This window comes from Urocampus carinirostris, chromosome 10 (assembly GCF_059441175.1).
Source record: "Urocampus carinirostris isolate Australia breed hairy pipefish chromosome 10, RoL_Ucar_1.0, whole genome shotgun sequence".
In the NCBI taxonomy this organism is placed as follows: domain Eukaryota; kingdom Metazoa; phylum Chordata; class Actinopteri; order Syngnathiformes; family Syngnathidae; genus Urocampus; species Urocampus carinirostris.
The window spans coordinates 39,787,250-39,815,211 of record NC_142358.1 but is presented as its reverse complement, the minus strand read 5'-3'; the positions used below and the strand labels follow the sequence as shown (position 1 = coordinate 39,815,211).

Here is a 27,962-nt window from a genome sequence, read left to right as displayed (position 1 = left end):
TTAATGTGATGTCCTGAAACAGATGAACATTTTGTGGTTAAAGGTTATAGAAGTAGGACATTCAAATGTAAGTTATTTCAATTTGAGAATTGTATTTTGAGAATTTGAACAGAAGGTTGAGTGAAAGGTTATGTACGAGTTCTAATAATTTCAGATTTCTCGGCCATAATATAAGATACCCTGGTTTTCTTGACTCTTTTTTTAACTGGCAGGCATGAGGGGTTCCACTCCTCTGGATGTTGCTGCAGCCTCCTGCATAGACAACAACGAGCTTGCTTTGGCACTACAAGAACAAGACCTAGAAATGGTATCTCAATAGACGCACTGCAAATTATAAAGCAGTCATAATAGAGAAAGCTATGACTTTTGCATTGTGGATTTGTTTACGTTAAAATAATTCAACTTAGGTGATGTTCTTGACCATTAATCAATGTAATTTCCATATATTTGTAGGTGGTGACATACTTGGCAGGCTGTGGACTGCGGATGTGCCCCATGTTGCTGTCCAAGGGCTACCCCGATATTGGCTGGAACCCCTGTGGAGGAGAGAGATACTTAGACTTCCTTCGTTTTGCCGTCTTTGTGAATGGTAAGAACATAAGATGTCCCAACAACTACAGTCATTCATTTACTGATCATGCCTCTCCATGTTCAATGATTTATCCCCTGTCTAGCCATCTATCAATTTTCTTATCGCTTAACCTTGTTAGGATCATGACTAAGCTGGATCATACATTGTACTTTCACTGCATTCCTAAACTGTGGCGGTTCTGATTAAGTTCCTGTCCCTCAAAGGTGAGAGCGTGGAAGAAAACGCCAATGTGGTCGTCCGGCTTCTCATTCGCCGTCCTGAGTGCTTCGGCCCGGCGCTAAGAGGAGAGGGTGGCAATGGTCTACTGGCTGCCATGGAAGAGGCCATTAAGATTTCAGAGGATCCAGCGAGAGATGGACCAACTGTCAAAAAAGACAGACGCTTCATGTGTGTTAATATCATAAATCCAGGGATTCTAAAAGTTTTGAGGGGTTTTGAGTTCAAGCAAACCCTTTTATTTTCCTTGCCAGGTTTGGTGGGGAGGAGCAGCAGGAAGAGAACCGTGTACATTTGGGCAATGCCATCATGTCTTTCTATTCAGCCCTCATCGATCTTCTGGGCCGCTGTGCTCCTGAAATGCATGTGGGTGAAGATGCTTTTAATAGTGCTGCTCAGTGTTTAGGATGTAAAAACAGGACTCTTCACTCATCTTTATTTTTCAACTAGCTCATCCAAGCCGGAAAGGGTGAAGCCCTGAGGATCCGAGCCATCCTGAGATCTCTGGTGCCTATTGAGGATCTAGTGGGTGTGATTAGCTTGCCTGTCCAGATTCCTGCCCACGGAAAAGGTGGAGTATAAAACATTTGACGTAAATGGTTTGAAATACTGCAATTTCTTACTCATTAATTGCCATTCCTTTTAGTATGCATTTCTTGTCTACTGTTTTTGGCAATTGTCTTTGCATACTGTGTGTAGATTTTTTTCAGCTAATACTAATTTTGTCACCAAGTATATTAAATTTAATGAATTACAGGCATGCAAGCATCTCACGGACTTCTGCAAACTAATTATTGGTCGGGCCCAAATGTAGATAATGTTTGCTTACTTGTTTACATATTTTGCCCTGTTTATGCTGCAGACGGTCAAGTTATTGAGCCCAAAATGTCTGCCAGCTTTGTGCCTGACCACAAAGCCTCCATGGTCCTCTTCCTGGACAGAGTCTATGGTATCGAAAATCAGGACTTCTTACTCCACGTGCTGGAAGTCGGCTTCCTGCCCGACATGAGAGCTGCGGCTTCTCTTGACACTGTAATTTCTTCAAGTTTAATTGATGGTTCTTGTTGGGACTTTTGGGGATATGTTATGAGTATAAACCTTTCTTTTTTAGGTGGCTTTCAGCACCACAGAAATGGCATTGGCGCTAAACCGTTACCTCTGCTCGGCCGTCCTACCTCTACTCACCAAGTGCGCCCCCTTGTTTGCCGGCACCGACCACCGCGCCATCATGATCGACTCCATGCTGCACACCATCTACCGGCTGTCCCGTGGCCGAGCCCTCACCAAGGCCCAGAGGGACGTCATTGAGGAGTGCCTCATGTGGCTCTGCAAGTCAGTTGGTGGAGGAACATGGTAATTGGTGAAATCAACAAATCCTCTTTATTCATGACTTTCTATTGACAGGTACCTCCGACCATCAATGCTTCAGCATCTGCTCAGAAGGCTGGTGTTTGACGTGCCCATTCTTAACGAATATGCAAAGATGCCACTCAAGGTACACCATTTTTTTATTGAATTATCTGTCATCTTTCTTTTTCATTATTATTTTTTTCTATATTTAAATTGAAACAATTACAAAACAGTCAATCTGCAATGCACCTATCTACCGTTATAAATATTAAGAATTCAAAAAAAAGATATTTTGATTCTATATGTTTTACTCTACTAACTTGGCTGAATATCCTATAGCTTTTAACCAATCACTATGAGCGCTGCTGGAAGTACTATTGCCTGCCTAACGGCTGGGCCAACTTTGGGGTGACCTCGGAGGAGGAACTTCATCTTTCCCGCAAACTCTTCTGGGGGATTTTTGAGTCTTTGGCGCATAAGGTGAGAACTGATCTTTTTTATCCGCTCCATTGTATTTATAACGATAGTCAAAAGTGCCAATAGTACTTGTATTTGTATGTAGATGAAAGTACAGATACCTATGTAGATATATCGTTTAAAGTTACACAGTGCATGAAATTCAAACTGACATAATGTAGTGGAAATAAATCTTCTCATCTATTTTGTACACTAGCTGGGAATAATTTTGTGAAGTTGGAATTCCATTCCTGTTAGTGAGGAAGGATGTTTTCACATGCGTTTATAGTTTAAAGAAATCTACAAATTCCAAATGTTTTTGTACTCCATTGCTTCCGAACACTCCCTTTTATAACTCTCTATTTATCCCCCACACTGTAGAAATTTGAAGCCGAGCTATTCAAGATTGCCATGCCGTGCCTGTGTGCCATAGCAGGAGCCATACCGCCCGACTATGTGGATGCCAGTTACTCCTCTCACACTGAAAAGAAAGCCTCTGTGGATGCTGAGGGCAATTTTGATCCCAAACCAGTGGAGACCACTAAGTGAGAATTAAAAAACACACCATGTAAACATCAAGCCATGTATATCACTTGTTCATTAAGACATAAGAAGCAACATAGATAGATAGATAGATAGATAGATACTTTATTCATCCCCGAAGGGAAATTCACATTTCCAGCAGCATCCCTGAGCTGAGAACAGTACAATAATAAAGCCAAAAGAATGCAATATACAAATACCCAGTGTGACGTGCAAATGCCCACTGTAGCGTGTTATATAGAATAACTAAACATGCCAATTTACAATTTAAGTATAGTGTTAACTTACTGAAACCTACATTTTGTGAATTGTGTATGTTTGTGTAATAATCTGCACCCCTCAAACTGCAGCAATCAGTAAAATTATATTACACATAATTATTCTTTAGTACCGGGTATATTGGTAATTTGCACAGGTATTGATATTATTGGTTTAATAAAACTTAACCAAGTCCTTGTGATGACAGCACCATAATCCCTGAGAGGTTGGACCTATTCATCAACAAGTATGCAGAGCATACTCATGACAAGTGGGCATTTGAAAAGGTCGGTTATTTGATTATTGAAATATCAATTCAGTTCTCGTATCATTTAATGTTACTTAAATGAGTTTATTTATAGATTCAGAACAACTGGACCTATGGGGAAGTGTTGGATGAAGATGGGAAGACTCACCCAATGTTAAGGCCTTACAAAACATTCTCTGAAAAGGTGATAAAAGTTTTTAATTCTGTAAGCAAATGGAATTTTGCCTTAAGTATACAAATTGCTTTGTAAACAGTTTTCAAATCTTTAATAAACCTGAATTTATACGTCTTTTCCGGACTATAAATCAAAGTTATTTTTCATAGTTTGGCCGGGGGTGCGACTTATATTAACACATTATTATCCATCCATCGCCAGCTGTAGTTCTTGGACTGTGTACTTTAATGAAGGACATTAGCTTGGCCTTTGATGCTAGGTCCTTAGCTTAGCCTTTTGGCCGAGTGGCCCTTTGCCATGATCTTTGATTTTTGCAATCCGGAGATGGAATAAGAGCTTGTTCTGTCCACTCCACGCATCGGCCCGGTATTGCAGTACCTCCGGGAGCGGTGCATTCGCAATGATGGCAGCAAGGCTTTAGGGCTAGGACTTTAGCTTGGCCTTTTGGCTGAGAGTAAGTGTCCCGGCTCCTAGGCTTTGTAGCGTATTATGAACTGACCGATAACGGATAATGGATAATGAATAACGAAGATAGATCAATAACCCTTAAAACCACCCCCCCCCCCACCCCCCATCCATCCATCCATTATCTGCACCGCTTACCCTCAGTAGGGTCACGGGGGTGCTGGAGCCCATCCCAGCTATCTTCGGGCAGTGGGCAGGGGACTCCCTGAACTGGTTGCCAGCCAGTCGCAGGGCACACAGGGACAGATAAATTATTTCGCTCAATCATTCCTACGGTCAATTTGGACCAGCCAATCAACCTGATATGCATGTTTTTGGAATGTGGGAGGAAACCGGAGTGCCCGGAGGAAACCCACGCAGGCACGGGGAGCACATGCAAACTCCACACAGGAGGTTTGATCTCATGACCTCAGAACTGTGCCGCACACGCTCTAACCACTGCGCCGCCATGCTGCCCTAACACATTATTATTATTACATTATTTATTTTCACACTAAACAACAGGAGGAAGCTCTATTCCTGTGTTGAAAATTTCCACCCAAAAAATACAGCCCTTCCCAGAATACGTCACTTGCGAAAATGTCCCTAAAATGACTTTGCATCTCGTCTATTTGGAAAATTTAATAGAACAGGAAAGCAGAGACACTTTGCACCCTGTATATAAATCACTTAAGTTGAAAATATTAATTTGGTGAAATGAGACCACCTTTTCTTGGCAATTTATTTATTAAATTTGTATTATAGGTTGTTTAAACAGGCAGTTTTGCCCCCATATATATTCATTAATAAATAAACATGAATAATTGTATTTAGAATGTTGAAACATATACAATATAACTCAATACTTCACCCACCTGCCCATGCTTCCTAGGACAAGGAGATCTATCGTTGGCCAATAAAAGAATCCATTAAAGCCATGCTGGCATGGGAATGGACTTTGGAGAAGGCCAGAGATGGCGAGGGAGAAGTCGAGAAAAAGGCCGCTACCCGAAAAATCTCCCAAACTGCTACGGTAGTCTCATGTTAAAATGAAAAGTAACATTTTCAAAAAGAAATGGAAAAAAGAAAAAGAAACCTTTTTGTCTTCAGGCCACATACGACCCCAGTCATGGTTACAGCCCTCAACCAATTGACATCGCAGGAATGGCTTTGTCCAGAGAACTGCAGGTTTGTCTGAGACATTGTTTTCTTCTTGGAAAAGATATAGTTAATTCACCCAATTGAAATTGCACCTCCTCTCTGTTTGCAGTCCATGGCCGAACAGCTTGCTGAAAACTACCACAACACATGGGGTCGGAAGAAGAAGTTGGAGCTTCAGTCCAAAGGTGAGAAGCTTTCTTTGTCACACGCTTGCAAACATGGCAAATGTTTAAGTACAATTAAATGTCTCGTGAGGTGGTGGCACGCATCCTCTACTGGTGCCTTATGACACCCTAACTGCTAAGGAGAAGGCCAGAGACAGAGAAAAAGCCCAGGACCTGCTCAAGTTTCTGCAACTCAACGGATATGCAGTGACAAGGTCTGTTACTTTTTGTCAACCTTAGTTTGTAGTGATCCTTGTCTTATTCTTTATCAAATTTGGCAAAGATGGTAAAGTTAAATCAAGTTATGTGATTTTGGTCATCCGGGCAAATATTGGGTATGATAACCCAAGCGTGTGTCTCCATCAATATCAAGCAATCATTGGTTTGTCCCTACCAATATTATGTGATCACTTTAAAAAAATGTGCGCCCTTGTGATAGAATTTTTCCCGATCACAACATAAATGGGTAGTCTTACACAGACTAAATTATAAGTGTGTTTTCTTTACATTTTATGTTCTTCGTCTTCAGAGGCATGAAAGACATGGAGCAGGACATTTCTTCCATTGAGAAGCGCTTTGCCTATGGCTTCCTTCAGAAGCTTCTCAAGTGGATGGACATTGCTCAGGAGTTCATAGCTCACCTGGGTGAGCTAAACATGAACAGGTTCACAGCATGAATGTTGATCTGACATTTTGTCCTGTTGTTTCTTTTTACAGAGGCCGTCGTCAGCAGTGGGCGAGTGGAGAAGTCACCACACGAGCAAGAAATCAAATTTTTTGCCAAGGTGTGCTGGTTGTGTTTTAGAAAAACTGGTTGACAAACCATGAGCCCCATAGTCCATGGCATAAAAATCTTCCAATAATCATTGGTACACTGGAATTTTTGGCGCTACGGTTCTTATCTGGGACTTAGTGAACTGTAGTTACAGTTGTCATTCATATTCCTATAAAATCCATTTCCTGTTGGCTGTGTTCTTTGGATTTTTTTTTTTTTTAATCTTTTTTTTTTTTCTCCGTAGATTCTCTTGCCACTTGTAAATCAGTACTTCAAGAACCACTGCCTCTACTTCTTATCCACCCCTGCAAAAGTCCTGGGAAGTGGAGGACATTCATCAAACAAGGAGAAGGAAATGATTGCAAGGTAGGGTCACAGTTCTCACAATTAAAGTTGAATTTCTAAGGTGAATACAAGAACTGGAAAAAGACAAGAACTAATAGAAATGGTAACACAGTAATGTGTTCATGTAAACTTTCAATCACAGATAAAACTGTTTCACTTATTTTTTCACCTGGTAGTATTTGGTTTTAGGGTTCCACTAAATGAAATTTGTATTTATATTCATTGGCATCTTTTTTTGTAAAACCCAAGAAAAAAATGACTTTTTTGTGACGTTAATATCCTTTCCCTCTTCAAACTTCTCCCATTATCGGCTTTCATGTCATCTCCGTCATCTCTCCTCTCCCCTGTTTGTCTTCTCATCGTCCCATTCCTTTTTTTCTCCTTCGTGTCAGTATCTTCTGTAAAATGGCTGCTTTGGTGAGGCACAGAGTTTCTCTTTTTGGTAAGCGATCTGCATGGCCCGAGTGGGTCTGTTCTACTTGCATTTTCTTTTTCCATTTCGTTTGTGCTGATCACATCGATTTTGTGCCCTCTTGTGCTCTCATTTAGTGCATGATTTTATTCCCAGCACAAATAGCTTGGTTGTGATTTGGATTTGTGCTTCTCACCAACTTGCTGTAAATTGTTAAGGGCCTGACTGATTCTGATTTTGAAAGCCAATGCAGCAAACAAATTCTGATTAAAAAATATTGTTGAAAGGGACATAGAGTTTTATTTAGGGCCTCCTAGTGGTAAAAATACTTCCTACATTTAACTCCTGGGTGCATGACCTACCAGTACATACACTCTTCCATGTGTTGTGGTGGAAAATTAGTGGCCAAAAAAATAAAAATAGTAATGTCCTCTTGTCATAGACATGTTTTATGACAAAAACCTGGAATATGAAATTATTACAACATTTTTATTTGTAAATATTTTGAAGAATAAAAACCCATGGGTTCATTTTAAACCTACTCATGCATCTAAGGGTTAGAAAACGATATTGATTTGAATAATAAGCAAAAATACATAAACTATTATGTAAAGTCACATTTTTCTAAGTGCTTGTAGGTCAGAAATTTGTATTTGATTTACATAAAATTAGACATTATTGTCTGCGATATTTGCGCTAAGGGAGCCCCAAAAGGACAAAAACCTTCTGAAAGGCTGGGCAACAAAATGAGAAGATAGGACGTGCAGTTTGTTCACTCAGAGATTCCATAGTTTGTCTTCTTCCTTGTCCTTTGTAGCACTCCTTTTAAGTAGCATGACACAATACAGCAACATGTAGTGGTCAAATTACACCGTGTCCCTTTAAGAAAGAACGCATAGTTTTGAAACTGGACTTGCTTTTACACTGCTGCGGACATCATTTCTGTTGGCAACTTCTTCCATTTGTGTGAAACACAGGAGTTAAATACTGATTTCCTATGTATGTTTTTGAAGAGTAGATCCACTAATTGACTCAAGTTTGCTAACCTCAGAACTGAATTCCCTTTTGTTACATGTATTCAGGCCCGAAACCAGAAGCGTAATTTTTAAATCTCAGGAAATACCAATAGGTGTCAGGTAATACATTATTTTCCTAATATAGAATGAAAGCTTTCTGCTTATCTGGACAGTGCCATATATCACTTAGAATATATTTAAAGTACTGTATATGATGTTTGTGACTAGATTAAGGATATAGCACAAGCCTAGAAATCTGAGGTGATGAACTCAGGTCTAGTCAAGGAAAGTACCTCTGACTGTCCCATCTGCCGTTTCTAGGGACTGATGCAAGTGCCGTGGTTAACTGCCTACACATTCTATCCCGCTCGCTGGATGCCCGGTAGGTCTCCATTTCTTGTGCTTCGAATAAATAAAACTAATAATAAATAATGTGTAACACTATCTCAGGACTGTAATGAAGTCGGGGCCCGAGATCGTCAAGGCCGGCTTGCGTCAGTTCTTTGAGAGCGCCGCCGACGACATTGAAAAAATGGTGGAGAATCTCAAGCTGGGCAAAGTGTCCAGCCGTAACCAGGTCAGACACCAACCGGATCAAGACCAAGGTTAGATACAGTGAAAATGTACATAAAAAGATAAGCCTTGTTTCTTGCTGTAGGTGAAAGGTGTGTCCCAAAACATTAACTACACCACCAACGCCCTCCTGCCCGTTCTCACGTCCCTTTTCGACCACATCGCTCAGCACCAGTTTGGAGACGACGTCATGAGTGAGTTCAGAGTGGTCGGGTCAGGTAGTCAAAAAGACCAGGCTAACACTTCGGCCTTTTTCCTCCTCAGTGGACGATTTGCAAATCTCCTGTTATCGGCTCATGTGCAGCATCTACTCGCTGGGCACGGTGAAGACGCCACATGTTGAAAAGTGAGGACTTTTATCTTTCAGCGTTCTCTTATTTTTTTTTAATTTCATCTACTCTTTTCTATTTATTATTTCCTTTCACAACCTCCTCTACCTATTCTTGCTCTTCTTTTCTTGCTCTTTTGGTTCTCATTTTCTCCTCCACCGTTTTTGGCATTTTGCTCTTTTACATTTAGCATTTCAAGATTTTCTTTTTCCTCTCTGTCCTACATATTGTCTTCTCGCTCTTTATTTTTATGCAGACAGCGTCCCGCTCTTGGCGAGTGTTTGGCCCACCTCGCAGCAGCTATGCCCGTTGCCTTCCTTGAGCCGGAGCTGAATGAGTTCAATGCATTTTCTGTTTACACCACCAAGACTCCACGGGAAAGAACCAGTGAGCCTAATCACGATGCAACATTATCATCACTACCTTTTATAAGTTGTGGAACCGTTGTATTGAAACTAAAGCATTGTATTCCAGTGAATTGGTTTATTGTTGATTTAGTAGACCCTAAAGAATAAGGAGAGAAGACATCTATAGATTTTGAACTTGTAAAGAGATCAGCTGAGGACTCGATCCTTGGATAAGAAATTCCAACCTGTTCTAAATGCCCTCTCGTGAGCCCTTTCTTTTTATTAGATCTCCTAGGTTACAAAAGTAGAGCTGCCCTAAAGGGCGTAGAAATCAAAAAGATGTAAACAGTGAATAATAGTCAATATGATTCAGATTCAGATATACTTTATTGTCATTCTTGTACACGTGTATACAGAACGAAATGTCGATACATCTGACCCCCACAGTTTTCTTGAATGTACAGATATAAATAAATGTTGTACTGAGTTAGAGTATTGAAGTACTGATAATATGCTAAATAATTTATAGCTATGTATAGTATTATACAGTAGCGCAAAGAGTGCAAGAGGAGCAGCTAACCAGATGTGCAAAATGGGCAGTCAGGTAAACAAGTCATTATACAATAACAATAACCCTGGAGTACGATAGTGCAGAGGAGAACAGATGTGCAAAGGAGTGGCTAGGTATAAGAGAACTGCCAGTAGTGCAAAAAAACAAACAAACAGATGTACAGATTAGCAGCTGTGTAGGCTTATCGTGTGTGTGATTGACCATTTAACAGTCTAATATGACAAACAACAATGAGGTATACTAGTCGAAACAAAGAACTGGCATCCTATGCAATCTTTTTTGCAGGTATCCAATATTAAAAATAGAAGAAACGTATCTCTTGTGTTGCATAAAAATTACCATATATACCAACAACAATTATATCACTTTGCTCAATTCTAGTAACTTGTTTACTATTTCCTATAGGATAATAAAAATAAGTGCATAATTATCTAACATTTAGCAAATGTTTATTTATTGTATTTTAAATGATTCTTAAGACTCAACAGAAAAATAAAATATGTAAACATCTGCTAGTGGAACAAAACAACTTCACTTAAGAAGAGAAATATTGTTTTACTTCTGTTACTACTACATTTTCCCTCAATTCTCCTGCTGGACTTTTTTCACTGTAGTATCAGTCAAGAAGTTTGATAATCCACCTTAAAAAATATCTGAAAAGCATTTGCTGCTACATATGAACCTGGACTGTAAAAAAAAAAACAACACTCTTGTCTCTTCAGTTTTGGGTCTCCCCAGCCAAGTGGAGGAGCTGTGTCCTGACATCCCCGAACTGGACATCCTCATGAAGGAGATCCATGATCTGTCAGAGTCTGGGGCGCGCTACACAGAAATGCCTCACGTGATTGAGATCACGCTGCCCATGCTGTGTAATTATCTCCCGCGCTGGTGGGAGAGGGGCCTAGAGAACTTCCCTGAGCTGGAAGGCCAGATCTGCACCTCGGTCACCTCCGAGCACCTCAACCAGCTGCTGGGGAGCATTATGAAGATTGTGGTCAACAATCTGGGTATTGATGAGGCTTCCTGGATGAAGAGGTTGGCAGGTCAGTGGGATCTTACTACCATTGGATGCATTGAATTACATACATTTAGAACATTTCAATTTTTGCTTGAATATTTGTTATGCATACTGTTATCACTTTCAGAAATTATATAATTTTAAGAATTTCTACCAACCTGTGTGCAGTGTTTGCTCAGCCCATTGTAAGCCGAGCCAAACCGGAGATGCTCAAGTCCCATTTCATCCCCACCATGGAGAAACTTAAAAAGCGTTCGGGCAAGGTTGTGGCCGAGGAGGATCATCTGCGCATGGAAGGCAAGACGGAGATTGATAATGAGAACGGAACAATTCGAGACGAGTTTGCAGTTCTGTGCCGGGATCTCTATGCTCTCTATCCTTTGCTGATCCGCTATGTGGACAACAACAGGTGAAAGGATTTTTGAGTTTATTATGAAATCTCGATTTATTCCTGTGATGTCATCACTATCTTCATGCAGGGCAAGATGGCTGACATCTCCTGATCCCGATGCAGAGGAACTCTTCAGGATGGTTGGGGAGGTTTTCATTTTCTGGTCCAAGTCTCACGTGAGTTTTGCCCTCTAGTTCTTTTTTGTTCTGTCACCCCAATTACATATAACAAACTCCAAACTCTGTGCATACTTGATGTGTGTTTATCGGTCATTACAATAATATACACTCCAAAAAAGTCATGTATTTGTACTTGCTACCTTCTATTGTCACTTGTATGTGTATGCATTTGAATATTTTTGCAGAATTTCAAACGTGAGGAGCAGAACTTTGTGGTAATGAATGAGATCAACAACATGTCTTTCCTTACCGCTGATAGTAAGAGTAAGATGAGCAAGGTGAGTGAGGACACAGAAACACACTTGCACACAGATGTCTAGCGCCGATATGATGCACATATTTTAATTGAAAATCACCAATAAGTTGGATTTACACAAAATAAAATCAATTGCTTTCTTATTTTGTGGTCCTAAGTGTCACAAAATCTGTCTATGGAATCTGTTACATTATAAAGATTCAGATTATTAACTGACATTTGTTTACTTATTGTTTTGATGGCAGCGAACAAGTCCTACGTTTTGCTGTTAAATACAATAATATAAAAATGTACTACCTAGAATCCCGTGGAGCAGAAAAAAAGTGACATGATCGCTCTCAGCCCATAGCGAGCCCGGTCCATTTTGCTTGGGTGGTGTGAGTTACCAATGGAATAACTTCCACATTATATTGTAGCGTTAACTTCTTTCTACTTCTACCTTTTCTTGTCAGTCCACATTGACCTATTTACTTTATCTTTTTCTTTGCTTCATTTTCGCGGTTGACTCTTATTTTTGGTGACTTTTCGCCACCTCCCTTCACATGCAATATCTGCCCCAAAACAGCTCTTTTTCTAAAACTTGTTTTTCCTTAAATGCAACATTCGTCCGTTTTTACATGTAATTTAAATGGCATAACAGCAGGTAAAGTAATATGGCTGTGGCTATCTACAGTAGATTTATTTTTTTAGTTCCTGTCTTTTAATTATACTCGATTAGTAATTGCAAACAGTGTCGATATTGTAAGCCAAGGGTCGACAGTAAATCAGAACACCACTTAGAACAATGTTGAAAAAGTATAGCCAAGGAATTGATAAATACTTTCAGACATAGAATAGAATAGAATATACCTTTATTGTCATTGTTACAAAATGGGTTGAACATAATGTGACAGCGAAATTGGACGTGGCACTCCAGTTACACATTTTACAGTGAGGATAAAAGAAAACAAAGAAGATAAAGGAACCAAGAAGATAAAAGGTTATAATTTACACAATATTTACACAAGACATCAAATAAATACAAAAATGAGTAAATACTTGATTTAAATGTATAGATAAGCACAACTAAATAAATAATGTGATGATCAAAGTAATAATGTGATGTTTAAAACTGGAAAACGCGCGCAATAATGACTACTTATTCAGTGACACATTTGAATGATCTAATAATACCTATTGCAGCCTAGTCATATTGGAAGGGGCATTATGTCACGGTTTTCTCATTTTCCTCATGCTGAAGTTTCGAGTATTTCCTTGCCTTCATGTAGGTTTTAGATTAGGGGATGGTGTGTAATGGTAGTCTGTAGTCTTTACAGACCTTCAAGACTTCCTGTGATTAAGAGCTATACAAATAAACATGACTTGACCTGACTAAGCACATATAAATAGAGATCAGAAAGAAAACTTGATTTGGAAAAATTATGTGTAAATCCAGCTTAAGACATTTCAGCCACTATACGATAACAAATTAAGGAACTAATCTCTGAACAATTTACTAACATGTGCACATCCTGCAAAACATAAAAAACATTCTCATCAGTCATGTGTGTTTCTTCCTCTCTGGATAAGATGGTAAAAGCTTTCTGAACCAAACCAGCCAAAACTTGCATTATGTGTTCACCGCATTCTGAAATTATTTACAGTTCTCCACTTTTTACACATTTTTATCGAGTGCACCACTAACACGCCAAACTCCCAGGAGCGTTTTTGAGAGGCAGTTTGCGGTGGTCGAGGACAGACGGTGGCGTGTCGCTAACTGTGCTCTCTTCTTGTATCCTGGGTCGGGGTCGGACGGCGGGCCGCTAGGCCGGAGATGGAGAGGTTAGATTTTGTTTGTGCACGAGCACTAGGCTGACCGCATGGGCTCTCTCTGGGTTTGGGCCAGTCTTTATCGTCCAGCTTCACGCCGTGGCCCGGCACACTTTTTGTCACGTAGATACCAACATGTGCTCGCCTGTGCTCGCTTCCACACACTCACATGCACAGGCACACGTGTTATTTTTGTTTTTCGACCTGAGCACCAGTTACAACTGTGCAGTGAAAAACAGTGTAGCTTTTAACATTGGGTATCTTTTTTAGCCAAAAACAACTTTTGTTTATGTCAAGGTATTCCGAGACATACATTCATAATAAATGTTCAATATAACTCTTTATTATCTACAGTACAGGGAGTGCAGAATTATTAGGCAAATGAGTATTTTGACCACATCATCCTCTTTATGCATGTTGTCTTACTCCAAGCTGTATAGGCTCGAAAGCCTACTACCAATTAAGCATATCAGGTGATGTGCATCTCTGTAATGAGAAGGGGTGTGGTCTAATGACATCAACACCCTATATCAGGTGTGCATAATTATTAGGCAACTTCCTTTCCTTTGGCAAAATGGGTCAGAAGAGGGACTTGACAGGCTCTGAAAAGTCAAAAATAGTGAGATATCTTGCAGAGGGATGCAGCACTCTTAAAATTGCCAAGCTTCTGAAGCGTGATCATCGAACAATCAAGCGTTACATTCAAAATAGTCAACAGGGTCGGTCGCAAGAAGCGTGTAGAAAAACCAAGGCGCAAAATAACTGCCCGTGAACTGAGAAAAGTCAAGCGTACAGCTGCCAAGATGCCACTTGCCACCAGTTTTGCCATATTTCAGAGCTGCAACATCACTGGAGTGCCCAAAAGCACAAGGTGTGCAATACTCAGAGACATGGCCAAGGTAAGAAAGGCTGAAAAACGACCACCACTGAACAAGACACACAAGCTGAAACGTCAAGACTGGGCCAAGAAAAATCTCAAGACGGATTTTTCTAAGGTTTTATGGACTGATGAAATGAGAGTGAGTCTTGATGGGCCAGATGGATGGGCCCGTGGCTGGATCGGTAAAGGGCAGAGAGCTCCAGTCCGCCTCAGACGCCAGCAAGGTGGAGGTGGGGTACTGGTATGGGCTGGTATCATCAAAGATGAGCTTGTGGGGCCTTTTCGGGTTGAGGATGGACTCAAGCTCAACTCCCAGTCCTACTGCCAGTTTCTGGAAGACACCTTCTTCAAGCAGTGGTACAGGAAGAAGTCAGCATCCTTCAAGAAAAACATGATTTTCATGCAGGACAACGCTCCATCACACGCATCCAAGTACTCCACAGCGTGGCTGGCAAGAAAGGGTCTAAAAAAAGAAAAACTAATGACATGGCCTCCTTGTTCACCTGATCTGAACCCCATAGAGAACCTGTGGTCCCTCATCAAATGTGAGATTTACAAGGAGGGAAAACAGTACACCTCTCTGAACAGTGTCTGGGAGGCTGTGGTTGCTGCTGCACGCAATGTTGATCGTGAACAGATCAAAGCACTGACAGAATCCATGGATGGCAGGCTTTTGAGTGTCCTTGCAAAGAAAGGTGGCTATATTGGTCACTGATTTGTTTTTGTTTTGTTTTTGAATGTCAGAAATGTATATTTGTGAATGTTGAGCTGTTATATTGGTTTCCCTGATGAAAATAAATAATTGAAATGGGTATACATTTGTTTTTTGTTAAGTTTCCTAATAATTATGCACAGTAATAGTCACCTGCACACACAGATATCCTCCTAAAATAGCTAAAACTAAAAAAGCCCCACTCCAACTTCCAAAATATTCAGCTTTGATATTAATGAGACTTTTGGGTTCATTAAGAACATGGTTGTTGTTCAATAATAAAATTAATCCTCAAAAATACAACTTGCCTAATAATTCTGCACTCCCTGTATACCTAAATGTTCAAGTGACAAAACACAATATAAAAATTTAATGAACTGCCCTGAACATGATAAAATTGCTGACATAATATAGGTGATAGATTTAAAGTTAAGTAGACGCTGAAAATAAGAAGAGAAGACATCAATGGATTGAACTTGTAAGGAGAAAAATATATACATATACTTCTAAGCAAGATATAATTACTGTATACAACAAATGTAATTATCATTTTTGACAGACTTTGTGACTATGTTACATTTGAACCTACTCACAATAATTATTCAACAATTATTTGAAAAGAAAATCAATCGATAATTTTGCCAGACAATATCTTTAAACCGGTAGATTTAAAGGTAGATACAATTTCAGCCTTTTAATATGGAAGAAATTTGAGCAATTACACGGATAGTAACAACAATTTTTTGACAGTCAAGTTGTTTAAAGATGTTGTTTTAAAAAAAACACTCACTTTTTCAGCCTTTATGAAAATATATTCTGATTCCTCAGATCCGAGTTAAACTTTTATTTTTTAGATCGATAATTGACATTTTATTTTTTTCCACTGATTGTGTGATAAAAGATTACAATTAATTAAAAATCAACACATTTGACAACAATTGCTAAAACAATATATTACTGTATAATTACTGTACACTATATCAAAACAATTGTTGATGTACGGCGACTCTTACTTTGGAAAATAACACCATCTGAATGACATAAATAGTCACATTTCTATGCTGCCAATTTAACCAAGAGTCCTGTTTTAAAAAAAAAAAAAAACTGGAATTCTAACATGTTTCATTATCCAACTCCAATGAATCCACAAAATGAATAAAAGTTGAATCGATTGTTGGAAAATGTACTCAAAATTGGCTTCCTGAACTTATTTTAAAGGCCCAACTTTCAAGATTTGCATATGAATAATGAATAGCTTAGTTTTGTGGGAAGATGCATATGAACAGGACCTTGAAAACAATTATAAAACATATATCACAATTACTTAGTTTATATTTATTAATTAGCATTATTGAGACAAGAAAAAACACAATCATGTTAGCCGTCAAATCTGTTCAAACCGTAGTCTTTGTGTGTATGTGTGTTCGTTTTAGTTAGCGGTGGGTCTGCAGTGAAATTTCATGCAATTTCTGTGCTGTTGTAGATTGTAGTGTGATGGTGGTCATGGCACCCGGCTATGCAGTTCTTTGAAAGCAGCCGGGTGCCATCGTCTTGCTTTGTTTGATTAATAAAACAGTTTGTCTGTAGATAGTTGTTGTCATGTGGGGTGGGTGTTCTGATGTCGGATTTCTTACAGCTTTGTCAAATATCGCTGGGGGACACTTTTCCACCATCATCTTCATCAATATTAGTACAGTGGCCCCTCTACATACGAGAGTAATTTATACCTGGATCAAGCTCGTATTTAGAATTTCTAGGTTTTCCCCATGAGAAATAACTGAAAATCAATTTATCAGTTTACCGCTTCCCAAAATCATTTAAGTAAACCTTAAATAGCTATAAAGGGCAGCACGGCGGCGCAGTGGTTAGCGGGTGTGCAGCACAGTTCTGAGGCCATGAGACCGAACCTTTCTGTGTGGATTTTGCATGTTCTCCCCGTGCTTGCATGGGTTTCCTCCGGGCACTCCGGTTTTCTCCCACATTCAAAAACATGTCAGGTTAATTGGCCGGTCCAAATTGTCCCTAGGTGTGAATGAGCGAGTGAGTTGTCTGTCCCTATGTGCCCTGCGATTGGCTGGCAACCAGTTCAGGGTGTCCCCTGCCCACTGCCTGAAGATAGCTGGGATGGGCTCCAGCACCCCCGTGACCCTACTGAGGATAAGCGGTGCAGATTATGGATGGATGGATGGATGGATGGAAAAATAGCTATAAAACACATCTTCCTGATCACCGAAAACATACTCAAATATTAATTTACCATAAACGTACAGTAATAAGATGCTTTTATATTAATGGACTAAAATGCGAGTTTATTATGAGCATTTACCATGGAGGAAGTCGGCGGTTGCTAATTGCGGTGTATCCATGGTGGTGGAGGAGGAGTGAGGGAGAAAGGTGCAGAAAGAGTGAGTATGCACAAGAACGGACGATTAAAAAAAAATGACAACACAAGGTTGCGGGATCAGGTCAGTATGGCGGTAAATACACGTGCTAGGTGGGATGAGCTGATGCTGGCGGTGATGAGTCTTGAGCACTCTAGTGGTAGCATTAGAAAATTCTTGTAACTTGAGTGTTTTTCTCGTATGTGGGGTAGATTTTTGCTTGAACTATATATTGTATCGCGAAAATTTCATTACTAGGGTAGCTTGTATGTAGAGGGGCCACTGTACTAGTCTAGGGGTTTCCAAACGTTTTGTTTTGAGGGCTGCATACAAAAAAATATTTTAAAAAAATATCAAAGAGTAGGTGTCAGGAGATTCAAACTCGTCGTTGGACACCGGTGTCTAAACTCCCTCATCTTTCCAGACAAGAACCCCCTCAACTCTATAAATAAATGAAAAATAAACATAGGATTTGCAGACAATGTAAGTGTTACCCTAACCATTTGTGGATTTTTGACACCCTTTTGCAGCAATGCCAAAAATTGATACTTTAGCTTGCATGGATCTGTTGGTGACAGCGAAAGAGTAGACTTTCTCAGGGATCTAAATAGCTAGTGGTGGCTGCAGGTATCTTCCATCACATTTACTAACTGGACCCGCACCTTCCTTGTCTAATTCATTGACACTATTAAAAACCTTCAACTATTGACAATCCCATCACGTGTTGGTCCCTTGATAGCTTAAAGACGAGAATCTTCTGTCCTTGGTAACTGCTTGAGTGATACAGTGGCGGGCAGAAGACAGACAGTAAAGAGAGTTGCAAGTCAGGACCCTCTCGAAGCCAAAGCCAGAACTTGTCTGGAAAGTATTCATGATGCTTCTCTCTTATGGTCATTTAAAATGCATCCTTATGGCTTACTTAAGATATTGGACTTTGATGGTGGAGTTCAATATAATTTGCTTCAAAATCACACAGTTTATTTTGGTCAATTGCAGTTTCTTAGCAGTGCGTGGATATTTTCCAGGTACACTCCATGTGTGTGTGACTAATATGAAGGCGCATTGTGAGAAATGCAGCTTTAATTAAGTCCGTTAGAAGGACAAGAACGTTCTTGTTGGAAAAATGTTTCCATTTGTCGTTGAGTCATTTGTTTGCATGCTCCGCCACTCTGCATGTTGTGATTCTGCCCATCACATTGCCAATGATGCTTGTTCCATTTTAATGGTTTTGGTTTTGTAAACTAGTCCGTTTCCCCAAGCTCTCAGTTCATCTCAAGGATGCATGATTGACAAATCGATAATGAAAGGTGAAGTGATTTATTAATATAGTGGTCAATTAGGTTTGTATTCATCATTTTCTCACAGCAAATCAGGTGATGGTTTAAATGACAAGGACCTAAACGTAAACTTAAAATCTTGTAAAGAGGAAATTTATTAGCAATCTGGCTTTGTTCATGATAAATGAAAGACACCTTTGACCAGTCTTGATTAATAGTAGATACAATTTATTTTTGGTCGTTTTTACTGCCTTGTTGGAACTAAGTAATTCTACATGTTACAGAAAAAAGCCATTTATACTTTTTCCATTCACTATCTCGTCGTGAATGACTTAAAGTGCCGGACAGAATAACTACTAGTCTATTATATGTTGGAAGGCCCTTCAATCCGACCTAAAATGCTTTGGTCCAATTCTTAAATTGCTAAGCTCAAGAAAATTAAGAAGATCACCGTTGTACATTTTACTTTTTACTTTAATTATCTGGTCCTTTCAAAATAGATAGAAAAACACTTAAAATTGAGTTAGTTGGAACTATTATAAGGACTGAAAAAAAGCCTACAACTAGGAGTCTCTGCCCAGTCGATGAGAACATTCCCTTTTGCCTATTGTAGTCTGGAGGCTCCGAGCAAGAGCGTACCAAAAAGAAGCGGCGGGGCGATCGCTATTCGGTGCAGACTTCGCTCATCGTGGCGGCTCTGAAGAAGATGCTTCCCATTGGTCTTAATATGTGCTCACCTGCAGACCAGGAGCTCATTAACCTGGCCAAGCTTAGATACTCACTGGTACTGTGACACCTGAAATCAATTCATTCATTCCCTGTGGGCACAATGACATCAAATCCCTAATCTCTTTTTTAGAAAGACACTGATGAAGAAGTGAGGGAATTCTTACATAACAATCTTCACCTTCAAGGAAAAGTAAGTTCATAATATTTTTCATACCAAACTATTTACTGAAAAAACAGAATATATTTGCCCAAATTCTTGATTTTTTTGTAAGCTAATATCCTTTCAGGTAAAGTTTTAGGACACCAAGCAGTCGAATATATAATACAAACATGTTACTTGTAGGTGGAGGACCCAGCAATGCGATGGCAGATGTCCCTGTACAAGGAGATGTCGGGAAAAGCTGAAGATGCAGAGGACCCTGAAAAGGTGGTCAAAAGGGTCCAGGAAGTGTCTGCAGTTCTGTACCACATTGAAGTGGTGAGTACAAAAAAAGACAAATACAGTAAACCCCAGGGATTTGAAAATCTGTTTTAAAGTAGAGAATGCAAAGTGAAACCCCCGTAGAGTGGGGAATAGAAACCTATTGTAATTAACTAATAGTTTCTGTACTCCTGGTATGTACTCCAGATAAAAAACATTGAAATAACAAAATATTTATTAACATTTATTTAGTATCTACAGTGGAACCTCGGTTCTCGACCATAATCCGTTCCAGAATCCTGTTCGAAAACCGATTTGTTCGATCACCGAAATCATTTTTCCCATTAATAAATAATCGTTTTAATCCGTTCCAACACCCTGAATGTTTACCTTGAATGTTTAACGTAAAGCTAACCCAGGCTAATCGTAGGTTCGTGTTATCGTAATCTTCCGTACGAAAGATGACGCTAACATGAACGTGTAAAAATAAAAAAAAGGATAAAGAAAAGAATTATGAATAGGACTTCTTACCTTTGTGGTGGTCAGCAGAAGGCGCAGGTGGACGGTGGGGAGAGGAAAATCATCAAAAGTTTTTCAACCTCTTCCAAAACTTGCGGCCGTTGCTTGCTTATAGCACTCACTCCCTTAGCCACATCACTAGATTTCACAGCCTCCTTATTCTTTAGTATCGTACTGATAGTAGATTAAGCCATGCTGTATTCCCTAGCAAGATCAGACACTCGCACACCTCCTTCATATTTTGCTATTATTTCTTTCTGAAATGCAATAGTTGTACGCACTACTTTTCTTTTTTCACCTATAGCAACTTTGCTGCTTGCACTGGCTTTCTTCGGAGGCATAATAAGGGGCTAAAACACCCGTGCGCCGCTCAGCATCGCACCCTAGCGTACGCACTCATTACCGGCGTTCGAACTCCGATTTTTTTGACCGAACAGCGAAGCAAGAATTTCTCGAAATTTTTGGTCGGACTCTGATTTGTTCGAACTGAGAGCCGTTCGAAAACCGAGGTTCCACTGTATTTGTGATAAAACAGATTTTAAACCTTCCACTCCTGAGGATTGTTATGCCCCTAAAAGACTTTGTTGGTTTAGATGTCTTCTTTATATTAATAGTCGTCCTGAACGTTACTTGGTTATGGCCATGCATCTTAGAGAGAGTAGTTATTTGTGCGCCCTTTTCTTATTTCTGAATAATTGCAAGCTTTGTTTCCATGGTTATTCTGTTTTTGCTTCTCCCTTTAGCATCCCTGGTACACATAGCAAATACATATTGTACAAATAATTCAATATTGTATTAAGATTCTGAACTAAATAAAGTAGAGAAAAAGTTATGGGAAGTAGTTTAGACAGTTACTTGTTAATATTTTCATGATGCCATGACGCGAACCAACAGCAGACCTTAACTCGTCATACACACAAGCACCGCAAAGTTTGAATTTTAAGCCATGCAAAGTTATTTGTTGATGATAATTATATGGGGAAAAGGCCATAAAGAGTGGCTGAAAAAAACATTTTATTCTTCAGCGTCAAGTGAAAACATTGCAAGGCGGGGACACCATATATCAGGTGTCATCTGTAAATTGTTGTACTTGAGAAGTTTATTAGATTTTTTCACACATGTTTCATGAACAAGAATTTAAACCCAAACCGCCCATCTCATAACACTGGAGTCATTAAATGACAGCCTTTGGAATAAAAGTCTTTTGTGTTGTTATTTTTTTACAGACAGAACATCCCTTCAAGTCCAAGAAGATGGTATGGCACAAGCTTCTGTCCAAACAACGGCGGAGGGCTGTTGTAGCCTGCTTCAGGATGACGCCACTCTACAATATTCCCACGTAATAATTCCTGTAATATAGGGGTTCTCCAATTAAGGTCACTTTCTAACATATCTTGCTTATGAATTGTGGTAAAAAAGGCACACTGTATTCACAAACGACAACTCGAATACAACTAACACTATAGACCATGGCACATGACATAAAATGTTTTTGTTAATTTGTTTTTAATGCCACATCCTGCCACAGGCACAGAGCCACCAACATGTTTCTGGACGCCTACAAACGCAACTGGTTGGAGACGGAAGGGTACTCCTTTGAGGACAGGATGATTGACGATTTATCGGTTTGTCTTCTCCATTTTCGACTTTCAATCCTTTTCAAATGTTAATGATGTTCATCCGTGCATATCATTTTGATAATTAACAGCTTCAAAATACTGTACGTGTATAATTTCTATGATCACAACAGACGACATTTACCCATGTGAACTAAAATAGGTTTCTTGACTAATGTGTATGTGTTACATGGTAAATAATTTGAGGCCTAAGCTGTTTGTACATTATATAGAAAGCCCTTGAGGAAGAGGAGGAGGAGGAAGAGGAGACGGAAACCAAGCCTGACCCGCTTCATCAGCTCATCCTGCATTTCAGCCGGACTGCTCTCACAGAGAAAACGTAACATTGTTTCAGGTTCATTTTCTTTTGTTTCTGCTTCTAAGCAACTCTTTTCCTTTTTCAGAAAACTTGACGTTGACCACCTGTATATGTCATACGCTGACATCATGGCAAAAGTAAGGAATGTCGCAATTCTGTGTTTATAATGTCTAGGAAATTAAAAATGCCTTATCACATTATATTACCCGTTGTATGAAATTTACATGCAGTAGACCCCCAGGATAGGATTTTATTCCATTCTGAGGTGGGGATTTACTGGGGAAAGAAACCTATGGTAAAATTTTGAATTGTTTATGTTTTTTTTTGACGTCTTAAAGTGGGGAAATTATTTAAGATAACACATATTAAACGGTGTCTGAAATAATGAAATCATGTCTGGGCGTGCATCTTTTAAGTCACGCCTACAACTTACAAAACGTCTCCGCCCGGTTGGCTGACAACTTTTTCAAGGGAAGAAAAAAAAAACGAAAGATATTTTTCAAATCAAAGTTTGCTTTATTCCGATTTCGAAATCTTCGTTCGGTTTGGAAATTTCAGTTCGTTTGGCAATTTGCATACTCGGCAGCCAATCAGAAGCCAGCAGCGAATAACCTCATGCTTCCGGACTTTCCTGAGTGTTATAATGTCGTGCATCTGCATATAATTTTCCAAAGTAGACAGAGAACACAAGAAAAATGAAGAAGTGGTTAGGAATCAAGCCAAAACCTCAGCTCCAGAAGAAAGATTCAAAAGAAGCTAACAAAATTGATGACGCTACAAAACGTAAACGTACATTAAAAGCATCGTGCAAAGAGGAGTTCACGTGGCTTTTAGCAGAGGACGCAACGCAAACATTGCATGAATGAAGATGAGTAAATACAGGTACATGGAAGATGGCAGATGGAAAACAGCGTTGTCACATACATGCAATGAATGTTATAAGTAGATTTATAATAAACTTAATTTTAAAGGGTTCTGTTATATAGTCTGATTATCAACCCTTAATACTTTGCAACAACGGGTTTCTTTGCGATGAGTCGTCTTATTGCGTTTCAAATTGTGAAAAATGGCAGCTTTATGGCTGGGCAGGCAATTTTTCAGAGTTGTCTGCCCTGGTGTCCAGAAACTTTTTGTCATGACTTTCAGGCACTTGTATTAAAGTAAACAGGTCGCAAGGCAAGGTTTTTTTTAATCCCTGGGGTCTACTGCATTTAAAATTGACACATGAGTTTTTCCTAAAATTGAATGTTCTTTTTTTCGTTATCTGTCTTTGTAGAGTTGCCATATTGGTGAGGATGACGAAGGGGGAGAGCAGGAGGGGGAAGAGCCATCCTTTGAGGTGCGGCAGACAGAGATGGTATGGGGGGACCAAGGGAAGGGGAGACAGGGGAGTCAGCCAAGGAGCAGCTCCCTGCGCCACCAGTGACCTTGCGTCATCCACACACTCGCACATTCCCCCTAAGTCCACTTCATTATAGACACCAATAATACTCAAGTCTTTTTTTTTAATCTTAGTGTGATCCAACTCACAAGTCCGGCGATGTGCATGCCTTTTTGGTGTCAGAACATCGCAGAGTCTTTTCTTTACATCTCCCAGTGCCGAGTTGTGGATCCAACCAGATTTTGGTGGATCGACTCACACCCTCACTTCCCTTTTACTCACTTTGGAACAAGTCTCACTTGATAACAGGAAAACTAACCGTGACATTGGTTTTGTTTTGTTTGTCCCAACTCCTGCAGTCCGTTGCATTTTATTCCCCCCAAGATTTCATTATTTACTGTTCTAGAATTGCATTCTACAATTCTTTAATTTTAAATGTAAAAAATTGTTTGTCCCTAATGCATGTTCTCCCCTCACACTTCTCAACCCCATTCACAATACTTACAGCGCTCACCCAGCTTAGAGATGAACTGAACATTAGCAAATGAAGAAAAGGTTCAGGACAATTACAAGCAGTAAGGTTTATAGTGTGAAATGAAATAACAGTTAGATGGTATTCTGAGTTCAGTGAGTGGGTAATTAAGTCATGTGTTTCAAAGGCTGGTAGTGTACAATAATTCAATGTGCCGCAATGTAGCAAATCTGAATTATAATAGTATGCATTTATGCCTTAAGATTTGAGTGACACGACGTAGATTGTCTTTAATGGATATTCCTAGCTCTGACTTGACGGAGTGCTCAATGGTAGCCATACAAAGAACAGAAATCATAACTGCTCAAGTACTACTAATGTTGAGTAGTTTAAGATGGAACACACAGAAATCGAAGGTTTTTATTCTAGCATGGGCATCTTGGATGGAAAACAGTTGGGACAAAAGCATAAAGCCTTTCCTGGTCCAAGGTCAAAGTTGATTCCAATCTGAAAAACTCGACATCAGTATTTTACATATTATTATTTCTCGAGTCCCAAGACTTTTGGCGTGACGTATTTCAGTGGCTAGTAACATCATACAGACAAGTCTTTGCAGGCCAGCGTAACGTTAACAGGTTAGAAGGATATAAAAATAACCAAATCACTTAAACTGAAGTGAATGATGAGAAAAAGTGTAATCAAAATGTGAATGCTTCAAAAATTATGACACAATTTTAGGTTAATGCAATGATCTAAAGCTAACTAAAACTGGAGCAAAAATGTGCTTGATTCAGTATTATATTTGGTTTTAGTGTTTGGCCTTATCGAAGATAGAACAGCCATCTGGAAAGTTTACCCTTACTTTATCACACAATACTTAAGTTACCTTTTTTCCCTAATCTCGATTATTTTGAATACCATTATGTCAAAAAGGTAGATCCAAGACAAAGACTATTAATAACTGTACTAAAAGCTCGTCATGATATTCAAACCACAACAAATGAAACTCTTATCTCAAGGCATCGCTGTACTTTAGAACTGCTGGAGTCATTAGAAAATATGTGCCAATGTTTTATACCGTACTTCCGCACATTATGGCTCGAAAGGCTTTATTATTTAATTTTGTTAGTTGAATTCATATAACAAAAGTATTGGTACATGCATTTTTGACACCAACTTGTTATAATTTTCTACATGCCGTTCACCATGGCGGGAATCATTAGGAGGCCCTTATAAAATTGTCTCTGTTAGGAACCGCCACTATTTGAGGAACTACGGTATTTATTTCAAAGTCTCTCCAGTTTGACATCAAGGAAGCAAGTTAAAAGGGATATGTTGCACAGTTTAAATGAGTCTTCGATCTACAACTTTCTCTCTGAGCCACAATCGTGATAAACGTCGGTGTGTCCCTTTTAACTGCAAATCTCATATATTTGTGTTAAAATTGTATTAATCATTATTATTGTGATGCGAGTTGCATGCTGGACATGAATTTCTGCCAACTGTCGTGTTTGTCATGTCTATATGTAACTTTTGACTAAAAATACGGCTGCAGTTCAAGCTTGTGGAAGTCATCAAGTGGCTGCAATAGCTTCCAAAACTAATGCACACAGTAGAAGCAAGTGTGTTTGTGTGAGAGAAAGAGCCTCAAAAATCTGATTCAGACCCTATTGAGGTCTCTGAGAGAGTGAGAGCAAGTGTTGGGGGGGCTGTGCACTCTACCCCGGCATGGTTACAACTGCTTTTCTCCTGGTCTACTCCCCACCAGGAAAAGGAGATGGAAAAGCAAAGACTTCTGTACCAGCAGTCCCGTCTTCACAACCGCGGAGCCGCAGAGATGGTCTTGCAGATGATCAGCGCCTGCAAAGGTGGGCAAATTGTCTTTGGGTTTATTTTCTCGCCGAACGTATTTATTAGTTGAGAGTTCAAGAGTATATATGTATGGTTAGACAAAACACACCCTGTTGCTTGTGCTTTCCCACCTACCCTCATTCTACAAAGTCTAATGCTGCTGTTTTAGATTTGTTATTGTCAAGTTTTTTTGCTTTCCAAGCAGAAATTCTTCAAGTATTGGGTCCACTTGTGTTTGTCTTAGGTGAACCTGGAGCCATGGTTTCTTCTACTCTTAAACTGGGAATTTCCATCCTCAATGGAGGCAACTGTGACGTTCAGCAGGTCTGTCTTTCTATAACTATTTCTATTCGTATGATATTTGGAGATTAAAACATTGCAAGATTTTATATTCATTGCTTGTTTTGTTTTGGTCATTGTGCAGAGAATGCTAGACTACCTGAAGGACAAGAAGGATGTAGGCTTCTTCCTCAGCGTTCAAGCCCTGATGCAAACCTGCAGGTCTCTAACACAATGCAGTTGATTTTTTGAGGAAATCAATACATCTTAAATTTAAAAAAATGTGCATGGTAAAAAACAACAACTCTTTAAACACTGCATTAGAGGTAAGATTTTTGAACCCTGGCTTTAAATATCATCATTAAGTCGGGACGGGCTTCTACCTTGCTGTTTTTTTGCTTTTTTTATGTTTTGTTTGTTCCTTTGTGGATGATCTGCTCAGCCTGCACTTGTTTTTACTCAAGTAATTATTTAGATGACTGTTTTTTACTTTTACTTAAGTAATATTTTTCCGAAGTAACGGTACTTTTACCTGAGTCACACACTTCGGCGACGCAGTTCTTCGCCGAAATTATATTATTCTGATAATATGCTTACCAAATTATCAGTTAGTCTTAACCGGTAAATCCAAATGAATTATCATCCTCGGTATCACTGTAAATTCATTTCCGCTTCTCGACAATAGCTTACAAGCTTGACAAACTTTCTATCTGCTTTTCGGCTCCATCTTTCACAATTTGCATCTTGTAATCTGCAGAATATGAATTTCTTTTAGGTGCCATTTCGTCCAGTTTTATTTCGCTGCACTTTGCAGAAATGTTCATTTTGGCATTGCACTTCAAAGTGCATGCTTGATTTTGCTGCGTACCTCTGCCAAAACGCACACTGGGGCGCCGAAGTACACACGGCGCCAAAGTAAAGCTTCGGGTTTACTTCGGTGCCGAAGTGAAGCTTCCAGTTTTCTTTGGGCTCAGTCCATCAGATCAAGTTAATCGGTCGGGTTCAGCTAGGTCTGGGCTTATACACCTGCAAGTCAGGTCATGCTGGGCTAGATTTTATACGCCCGATCTTACATCTACACTGCATTAAAAAAAAAAAAAAGAGGAAATATCAACCAAAATAATTCTAAAAATTGGTACTCGGCTGTTCGCAGCTCCACACTGCAAAATGTCCTGTTAAAAAAATGAAGAAAACATTTGGTGAAGTAAAAACAGACATCTAAAACAAAATATGCTAAAATGGTTATGATAATCCTTACCTTTTTTCACTACCAGAGGAAGAAAAAAGGCTGTTATTTATTTTAATTTATCTAGAATTAGTTAATCAGTTTTCTGAAATGGACTACAGTGGCATTTTTGAGTTGCAATTTCAAATACGTTGGAAACTGCAGTTTTTTTCTAACGAAAACTGCAACACGCCCTGAGACTTAAAAAAATGTATTCCTAAAGAATGAAAGTGTGGAACCAGGTTGTAAATG

At 39.4% G+C, this 27,962-nt stretch overlaps 1 protein-coding gene and 1 pseudogene across 1 annotated transcript in view; both read left to right on the top strand.

The window, feature by feature from the left end:
- Positions 1–27,962, top strand: part of ryr1b (ryanodine receptor 1b (skeletal)) — an 83,127-nt gene that overhangs the window by 37,108 nt on the left and 18,057 nt on the right. The window contains 40 exon segments of the mRNA XM_088345665.1: positions 213–307; positions 454–589; positions 796–979; positions 1,063–1,174; positions 1,259–1,379; positions 1,671–1,840; positions 1,920–2,140; positions 2,213–2,303; positions 2,498–2,638; positions 2,996–3,159; positions 3,624–3,702; positions 3,778–3,867; positions 5,195–5,335; positions 5,413–5,532; positions 5,534–5,648; positions 5,719–5,842; positions 6,157–6,272; positions 6,345–6,412; positions 6,647–6,768; positions 7,140–7,189; positions 8,497–8,557; positions 8,626–8,752; positions 8,834–8,942; positions 9,013–9,094; positions 9,334–9,464; positions 10,718–11,038; positions 11,182–11,422; positions 11,493–11,580; positions 11,769–11,861; positions 19,512–19,682; positions 19,758–19,817; positions 19,971–20,105; positions 21,794–21,906; positions 22,096–22,192; positions 22,417–22,523; positions 22,588–22,639; positions 23,779–23,841; positions 26,124–26,223; positions 26,451–26,530; positions 26,631–26,707. Of these exon segments, the coding sequence (XP_088201791.1) occupies positions 213–307; positions 454–589; positions 796–979; positions 1,063–1,174; positions 1,259–1,379; positions 1,671–1,840; positions 1,920–2,140; positions 2,213–2,303; positions 2,498–2,638; positions 2,996–3,159; positions 3,624–3,702; positions 3,778–3,867; positions 5,195–5,335; positions 5,413–5,532; positions 5,534–5,648; positions 5,719–5,842; positions 6,157–6,272; positions 6,345–6,412; positions 6,647–6,768; positions 7,140–7,189; positions 8,497–8,557; positions 8,626–8,752; positions 8,834–8,942; positions 9,013–9,094; positions 9,334–9,464; positions 10,718–11,038; positions 11,182–11,422; positions 11,493–11,580; positions 11,769–11,861; positions 19,512–19,682; positions 19,758–19,817; positions 19,971–20,105; positions 21,794–21,906; positions 22,096–22,192; positions 22,417–22,523; positions 22,588–22,639; positions 23,779–23,841; positions 26,124–26,223; positions 26,451–26,530; positions 26,631–26,707 (4,768 nt within the window).
- LOC148358919 (U2 spliceosomal RNA) lies at positions 4,118–4,258 on the top strand (annotated as a pseudogene).